Source organism: Tachysurus vachellii, chromosome 5 (assembly GCF_030014155.1).
Source record: "Tachysurus vachellii isolate PV-2020 chromosome 5, HZAU_Pvac_v1, whole genome shotgun sequence".
In the NCBI taxonomy this organism is placed as follows: domain Eukaryota; kingdom Metazoa; phylum Chordata; class Actinopteri; order Siluriformes; family Bagridae; genus Tachysurus; species Tachysurus vachellii.
The window spans coordinates 18,318,607-18,327,500 of NC_083464.1; the positions used below are offsets into that span (position 1 = coordinate 18,318,607).

An 8,894-nucleotide genomic window follows, 5' to 3' on the forward strand; every position below is an offset into this window, starting at 1 on the left:
ACACTGCACTACACACTTGCACTACACACTGCACTACACACTTGCACTACACACTGCACTACACACTGCACTACACACTGCACTACACACTGCACTCCTCTGAAACTGAGTTATTCATTTGCAATGGAACGCACACGCACGAGCTTTGAAACACGCTGCTCACGCGTGCATACACGTGTACTGGAAATAGCCTATGGAGGAAGAACAGATACAATCGTGAGTAATCCAAATCATATATAACAAGATATTACCTATTTTCAGTATGAATTTAATAGCTTTAAGGTAATCTTTTTGTCCTCCGTAACTGTAAAGGACAATACTGCTCTCTACTGGCAGGTTTATGAGATATACCGGATCTAGTAAAAATAAAGCAAAAATAAATCTGATCTTATCTTAAATGATCTTATCTTAAATTATCTTATCGTATTTTATCTTATCTTAAATTATCTTATCGTATTTTATCTTATTTTATATGATCTTATCTTGTCTTATCTTATATTATCTTATCTTTTCTTATCTATGAGAAAAAAAGAACCATAAAACATATAACAATATATATCATTCTGGAAAATTGTGTTGTTTGTTAACATTCTTGAAGTTTATTATCATTTCACTAAAATGTGCATTGAAATGTAACATGCATTCAAACCTATTTAAAACACACAGTGCAAGACAACAAGGCAAACATAAAAAACAACAAAAATGTATGCTTTCTTCATTGTGATAGGAGATAACAGTGTCCTGTGCAATATAATTTTTCAGCGTGATCTATGGACCTTTAACCTTTTCCTTTTTTTTCTATTTTTTTTTTTATTTTTATTTATTTTTTACTTCTTAACCAATAAGATGTACAGATCTGTTGAAAACACCATGTAAACCTTTTTCAAAATGTTAAAGCTGGAAAAGCATGTTTCCACTATCTTTCTTTTCTTTAATGGATTAGTATTATTTTGGGTTTAGTAGTGCGTTATAAGGCAGGTTTGCACAGAACATTAACCTGAAAGTTCTTAAAGGCTACATGTAGAGTTCTTTTATACAGGTTACTATTTATCACTTTGGCTTGGTTTGTTATATTGCTCTAAAATAAAACCACAAATTAGAGCCTTTCTGTTGCAACACATTCAATATAGAAAACACATCAATGAAGTGGTTACAGATCAATAGCTTTAGTAGTAGCACTGGCAAGTACAATCACTTAGTAAATATTAATTCTGGACTTTCTAAATATGATAAATCCTTTTAACGACTTTCTCTTTCCAAAAAGCATATGGAACAATACTATACATACTATCACAATTCTACAGTATTGCTGTTGCCTCTTATTACCGTAGTATTCCAGTATGAATTGAAATAGATTTAAATATAGATTTAAGATCTGTCACCATTGTGAAAAATCTAGCACAATCTCACACAACTTTGCCTTAAGCAGTGATTCACATATTGAAGCATAGTAAAAGCATGTTTAAACTGAATAATGTCAAGTTGTTTTGATCAATTTAGTTACAATAATAATCATGTAGAGTCATTTGAATTACATGAACATTTGTGACATGTGCCATATAAAATGTATGATTGGTAAATGCTCATTTTTTTTTTTAAAGCCCATTCAATTTAAACACATTCTCTTTATTTCCTTTTAAGCGTCTTAGCTACACGGCGCATGACACTGAAGTCATAAAATCTAAACACAGTCAGCAAATCTAGAAATCCTTTGACCTCTTTCTCAGTATTAAATCATCGTAAAAGCTATATTTTATTTTGTATTCTGGCAATAAAGAGTAATCCCTCATTTAGCTGCAATAATATATCAGAGGCTACATGTGCTATTGTGCATCTCTTTGGTAGAGATGTCAAGACTTCAGGCAGTGAATATTGTGGTGAGAACCTGTTTCTGAGCCCTGTCAGGAATAGCTGAACTAGTGGCACAGACAGCATGGTAAACATATGTTTTCCTGCATTTTGTTGTGCTTTTTTTATAGTGCTGCTGCACAAATGCTCCTGAGACAGGCTTTCAGAGACATCAGTAAAAGATCCGCACCAGCGTGATGATGAGGAACATAAGGGTGATGATGGTGAGAGCGGAGAACAGGAAGAGCAGAGTAACAAACACACTGTTGGAAATGGGTAGCTTCAAGAGCTTTGCCTCTGCAGGGATCATGTTAGACTGAGCTAGCATGTAGCCCAAGGACCAGGCTATACTTGTCTTGTTGACCTGAAAAACACCAGGAGTTACATTTTAATGGGGGAATTTTCCATTACCTCATTAAATTAAACGCAACACTAGAGCTGTGTGCAGGAAATACTTGGGGTTACGTCACAAAGGTTGTTAAGTGATGTGAAGTAATGTATCTACCAGAAGGAGTCTTTCAAAAAGGAAAGGTTTTAAAAATAAATCAAAGTCTAAAAAAAATTTATGTATAATGACTGAACTCGTATATGTCAAAGACTGGAAAGAGGCTTGTTACAATAGTAACAGAATTAACAAAGTATGAAACAAAATCATTTCTCCTGTTAATTAATTTTATTTATTACCACAGTGATTGTTTTATCTGTGATTATATTTCTATTATTAATATTTTCATTCACTAACTTTTTTTACTCTGTCTAGGCTCAAGATGAGCATAACTATGATGCCTTATTTAATCTGCTTGTGATTATATTTTGCAAAATATTATTAGGTTTACTGTGTTTTAACATTAACACCCTGAGATCTGAATTGAATTGATTATCGATCGTTAGCTTCAGGCTATAATGGCATTTACTGAAATGGGTCTGATTGTGTTTTAGGTGTAATGCTGTACCTCCTTCTGAAAGTCAAGTGTTTCCCAGTTGCCAGCATTAAACTTGTATCCATCTGCAAGAATTGTATGAACATAGTTTGCAGAGTAACAATAAGATTTTAAGTGTTTTTCTGTAATGTTGTAGTTTTTCTTGAGCTGAAAAAAAGAAAGAAAAATTCATAGTTGTCTCAGTCAGCAGTCATTTTACTTATTCAGCACAATTTAAAACAAATAAAGACAATTCTCTTTAAAAGTCTATGGGTGCCACTCACTGTTTGCCAATCCATTGAGCAGAATGACCACATGGTGGAGTTAAACTTCTCCAGACTGTTAGAGCCCTTCAAATTCAGAGTCCCTGCTGTGTAGTAAAATCCTGCATAGGCCTTAACAGCAACAGATACATTAACATCAACAGTGCAGTACAAATATTGTCATCATGATGATGGATTTGTGCTTTACACATACGAAAGACTAAACCGATATTAAACTTGCTCTTGAATGAATAATTAGAACTGATAGATAAGTCCTCAAAAAACCTGTATAAAGATATGAGCATCACTTAAAAAGTAACTGTTAAATGTTTGCCTCAGTATGTTGGATTCAATTCCTTGTTTGTTTAGCAATCCACAAAATCTGCTTGATGATATATTATCATAGTTAATGTATAAACGTTAGCTAAGAATGCCTACCATGAAGTCACCTGTCACAGGTGGTTGGTATACTCCATTAAATGAGCAGTTTTCTTTCCGAGTACAGGACTTCAGGTCAAAAATCCTCTTGACAATACTTTTGCACTTGGAAGGATCACTCTGTCCAATGAAAGTGAAGGACCTCTCAGGGGCATATCGAGACGGAATACTAAGCTTTGTACACTCGCTGCCAAATATGTCTTTTCCAAGCATGCTGTTGCTGAAGCCAAGAGGGTAGCATGGGTGATTTATACGTGACCAATCAGAGGACATCTGAGAAAGACAAGAGATGCCAAGTTCAGTTATTATACCATTAAATAAATGTGAAATTGTTCTATGCACTTAAGAAAAATTCAGCTTATTAGCTGACACATCACACATCAGATGACACATCAGCTAAATCTGTGATTTACGGTATATGGTATGGTTTCTAGCTAAGAAAAACAAGCTAGAAAGGAGGAAGGTTAATAAAGGCTAGTGTAATTTTATCTGCCACTTCTGAACAGTGCATTGCTAATGTCAGAGTAGTCTGGGAAGGCATTAATATAGCTAGGATTAAGCTTGCTCTATTGCTTTAAATGGACTGCGTATGGACATTATTGTATTAGTACAAGAAAGGTTTTACAGGGGTTTTGCACTCTGCTTTGCTCCAGCCTGCTTTGCGTAATTAGTATGAGGATTAAGATGAGTCAAATGGAGTGATCAATACTGTAATGCTATAATGTAGTGTTAACGGCGGCTGAACATTGTCCACATGATGTAATGGCATTCAGGTTTTTTTAGTTTTAAATAAAGAATATTTTTAAATTCGCATTCTTTGAAAAGGTTCATTACATGTACATACAACTGAGGGCTATGTTTGCCTTATCTGTGTTTTTTGATCTAGGAAAATAAATAATACATTTACAATTGATCTAAAAAAAAAAAAAAAAGAAAAATCATTCGGGTTACTATATTGACGTTCTACTGTATTTGAATATTTTTGCTACTTATTGGGGAACATGGGCAAAACCTAACATATGAAATATCTAACTATCCCTTGCTTTTTTTTTCTACTATGATTATACAAATGTTGTTGTATAACAGCTTTCTCTCCAGCAATTAACATTTTAGTTATTACAGGATCAGAAAATGTTACCTTTACAAGCTCTGCCAAAACTTTTTTTTCAGCCTCATTTTTGCCATAGCACAGGAAGCTGTGTGTGTATACATTGTATTCATAGCCATAGAGAGAAATTCTGATGAGATCTGTTCCTGTGGCATCAGATGGGGCAGTGAAGGCGATCTGAGTGGAGGCTCCACCCAGGTCCAGTGACCCCACGGTCTGTGCTCCATGAGGATGAACCCAAGCATTCCATATATTTTTCTGTACAGATTAAAGCAAACAAAGTACCGTTTAATAAATGACTAATGAATTTTAATTTACCATTATTAGTTTATGCTTGTGATAATTAACTAGCCTAGACATAAATATATCCTATTAACCTTTGTGACACCCTTGTTTCCCCAAATTAGTGTGGAAGAAGATGTATAAAATCCCCATTATTGTCTTAACAACAAGTTAACAAGAGTTAATATGAAGAGTCAGACTCTTGGCCTGACCTCCAAGAAGTTTCCCATCAGGTAGTTGACAGTGATCCACCCATACAGCCCTTCTTCCTGACCTGAGATGATGGAAGCATTATGGAAATCGAATGGCAATGAACGAAGATATTTGTCCATGGCTTGCAGGACATCATTGGACTGCTCTTCATTCTTCTGTCTATATACAAATATCCCAACAAAAGATGCAGGGGATAATTAATAATATTCAGCAGGTGATAATTCATTCTCTTTCATTCATATGAAATAAAAAAACTAAACTAAGTATTATTTGTATGAAGCTTTTAACAATAGACATTTTTGCAAGGTAGCTTTACAGAAAACCCAATCCAGAGGTGACGGTGGGAAGAAAAACTGCTTGTTCTAAAATAGTAAAGCTTTAATAATAAGGGAATTGTGAACTTATTGTTAAAGATGTAAAATATTACATTTGACCACACAAAAGAGAAAAAACTTACTTAAGCAATCTCATTCCAGCAGTTGCGCCGAGAAAGATGGCCGTTGATTTATGTTGATTTAGAGGGATGACTTTCTTTATTTCTTCCATACAATTTCTAAGGCTGTTCCAGGCATCTTCAGTCATGTCTGAGATACCAGGACCTGTTAATAAATATGATTATAGTCACGTTATATTTTCTTTATGTATTTTAATTAGCCTTTTAGTAGCCTACTATCCAGTACATAATAAATGTCACCCCTCACTTAATTAAGATACACTGCAATAAGAAATAGCGTGATCATACAGTCTTTAGATGAGAATACATTTTTAATAGGCATCAGCCTTTTATTTATTATTGGCTTATTCACTATATTCACTTAATGTTGCTCAGTCCAAATCTCTCCTGTATCAATCACTCATGCAAGGGCGTAAGTTTGATTTTGACAAACTTACGACAAATCTTTTGACAAATTCATTGACAAATTTTTGGTGGGGACATAATTTATTTTACATTGGTGGGGACAACATTCCCCGTATTTTGTTCATAAAACTGTTGTTATAAGAATACTTTCTTACTCACATACCTGTAGCCTGCATAATCACTTTGCATATTGCTTTATACAACGGAATATAGCTGCAGCCTCCTACCTCAACACATTAGCGAGAAAGACAAAGCCAATCAAACAGCGACTTGGGTTAGAGAGACAGGACTCAAAAAAGGCAAAGGCCAATCATTTTAGAGAGGTGAGTTACAGAGGCGGGATTCATTGCAGGGGTAGATCTGTTAACCGTTTGTGTTCCACAAGTTGTGCTATTTTTTACAGAACGCCGTTGTAAAATATTTTTAATCTTATTTAATGATTCCTGGATAAATGTTAAATGAAATAAGTAAAAAAAGCACAAGACACAGACGGACATCAGTGGTTATGTATAAATATATATATATATATATATATATATATATATATATATATATATATATATATATAGGCTTGGTCGAGTTATTGCTAGGGACAATTGATTGTTCCCTGGATATTGGTAGGGACATGTCCCTACCGTCCCTACCCAAATCGACGCCCTTGCACTTGTGAAAGAATATAATATAATAGTCTAAAAACAAGGTATTGTTCTTGCTTTCATGAAATAGATAGATAGATAGATAGATAGATAGATAGATAGATGGATAGATAGATAGATAAACAAACAAACAAACAAATAAATAAATACATGTATTTATTGCTTATTAGTTAAAGACTGTAGTCTTATTATTTCACCGCCTAACATCCAGCTCAGGAAATCCCAGTGCAGGTTGAGAGTTTTAGGTAGAGTTTTAGATAAATGTTGGGTTTCACACCTTCAACCTGACATTTTGTAGTCTGGGTCACAACCCCGGTGTTGTTCTCTTTCTCGGCTGGCCACTGATACAGATATACTGTGGTTCTCGATGAGCCGGCATCCAACACAATACCATACTACACACAAACACACACAGAGAAAGAAAGAGAGAGAGAGAGAGAGAGAGAGAGAGAGAGAGAGAGAGAGAGAGAGAGAGAGAGAGAGAGAGAGAAATGTGCGCAGATCCTGTAATATAATAAATTCTTTTCATTTGTTAGTGGCAGTATTACATGTTATACATCAGAATCATTGTGCTAAGCACTTTCTCTTTCCAGTGAGAATTGTAACAATTCTAGTGTTTGAAACTCATAACCTCTTCTGATTTCTGATGTTTGAATTCATACACTATACTGCTAATGGTTTGTGGATACCTGACCTTCACTCTTACATGTTAGCCTACTCCCAACTTTTGGTAGAAATTACACAATTGTCTAGAATGGGTTTGTATACTGTAGCATTACAGTTTCCATTCACTGACACTAAGGAGCTTAGCCCACACCTGTTCCAGTAGGACAATGCCCCTGAATGTGCCAAGGTCAGAATGGAAAGACTCAAGTGGCTTGTACAGAGCCCTCACCTCAACCCCATTAAACAGCTGGAACACTGACTACACCCCAGGCCTCCTCACCCTACATCAGTGTCTAACCTCACAGCAGTAATGCTTTTGTGGCTAAATGGGCAAATCCCCAACATCTAGAAGAAAGCCTTACCAAAGAGCTTATTACTGTATAATAGCAAACAAGGACTAACTCTGGAATAGAACATGTGCAGATGATGGTCAGGTGTCCATACACTTTGGCCTTATAATGTAAATAGCAAAGCAAATCAGTCTACACAGAGCCGATCGGCCCTATACGCTCACTACGCAAGTTGCGTAGGGCCCCGCAAATTACGCAGGGCCCCGCCTCCCCTGCCTCATTTTACAGCGCGTGTTAATGTTTACTGTGTAGATGACAATATGAAGCGGAGCTATACATCTGGCCATGAAAAGAGAAAAAAGAAACAAAATGAGAGTGAAATGCGAGAACAGCAATCAGGTAAACTTGTATTCTCTTCAAGTTTGATGTCAGCAAGAGCAAATAACAGTAAAGTTAAGTTGATGTGATGCTGTCTCTAGTCTCTATCTGACTAGCTAAATTAGCTGTGCAGTGCTGCCAGTGCATCTCTTGACCTGTCTGTCACACAACAATTTATTGCATGAACATTCGCGTGAATAAACGCCCAAGGGCAACGGTGTTTATAAACGGCAGCTCGATAACCGCGCCGCGCGTGAACATGCGTTCATATGCGCGTGCAATATCGTGCACGAAATGACACGCGCGCTTTCCAGCAGCAACATCTGTGTGGGGACCAGTACAAAAAGTAGCGTGATAGCACTCCTAAAGGACAATGTTTATAGTCTCTCAATCAAGGTTACAACAACGTTAATGCAATATGGAAACCGATGGATTTACATTGGAATGGACATAATGCCAGGTCAATATGAATGCACATCCCTCAGTAAATAATAACCATCAGGGATCAAATATCGCTCTCATGCATACTATAAAACAGTGATACGGTATGGCAAGCCATTTCAGCTTTTATACATTCACATGATATGGATTTTTGATATCAAGAATTCAGTTTTCAATACTTAGAATGTAAATATTAAGAGTGATTTCTAGTAGTAACCATATTTTTGATATCAGGAATTAATTTAATTTCAGTTGCTAATATTCAACTCAAAATTCGATTTAAAATATTCAATCCAATAAAGATTTGTTTATACCTCGTTTAATTCTGTATTGTTTTACTCTTTGACTGTGAGATGGAGCAAAAGGAGGGAAGTTTGTAGTGGGAGCAGTGGGGTGTCAAGTGTGAATGTGTGGCAAATGGTATACATGGCTCACGGGTCAGGTAGAAGGGCCCTTTAGCAGAATTTTGCTTAGGGCCCCAGGGAGGTCAGGATCGGCTCTGAGTGTACATATATATTTTTTAAGTCTAACA

At 35.9% G+C, this 8,894-nt stretch overlaps 1 protein-coding gene across 1 annotated transcript in view; it reads right to left on the reverse strand.

Annotated features, from left to right (window-relative positions):
- Positions 1–603: 603 nt before the first annotated feature.
- Positions 604–8,894, reverse strand: part of entpd3 (ectonucleoside triphosphate diphosphohydrolase 3) — a 10,203-nt gene continuing 1,912 nt past the window's right edge. Inside the window, exons 3-10 of the mRNA XM_060870145.1 lie at positions 6,865–6,982; positions 5,530–5,671; positions 5,072–5,231; positions 4,608–4,835; positions 3,470–3,742; positions 3,053–3,163; positions 2,802–2,936; positions 604–2,212 (exon numbers count right to left, since the gene is read on the reverse strand). Of these exons, the coding sequence (XP_060726128.1) occupies positions 2,021–2,212; positions 2,802–2,936; positions 3,053–3,163; positions 3,470–3,742; positions 4,608–4,835; positions 5,072–5,231; positions 5,530–5,671; positions 6,865–6,982 (1,359 nt within the window). The 3' untranslated portion in view covers positions 604–2,020. The remainder of the gene's footprint in view (positions 2,213–2,801; positions 2,937–3,052; positions 3,164–3,469; positions 3,743–4,607; positions 4,836–5,071; positions 5,232–5,529; positions 5,672–6,864; positions 6,983–8,894) is intronic.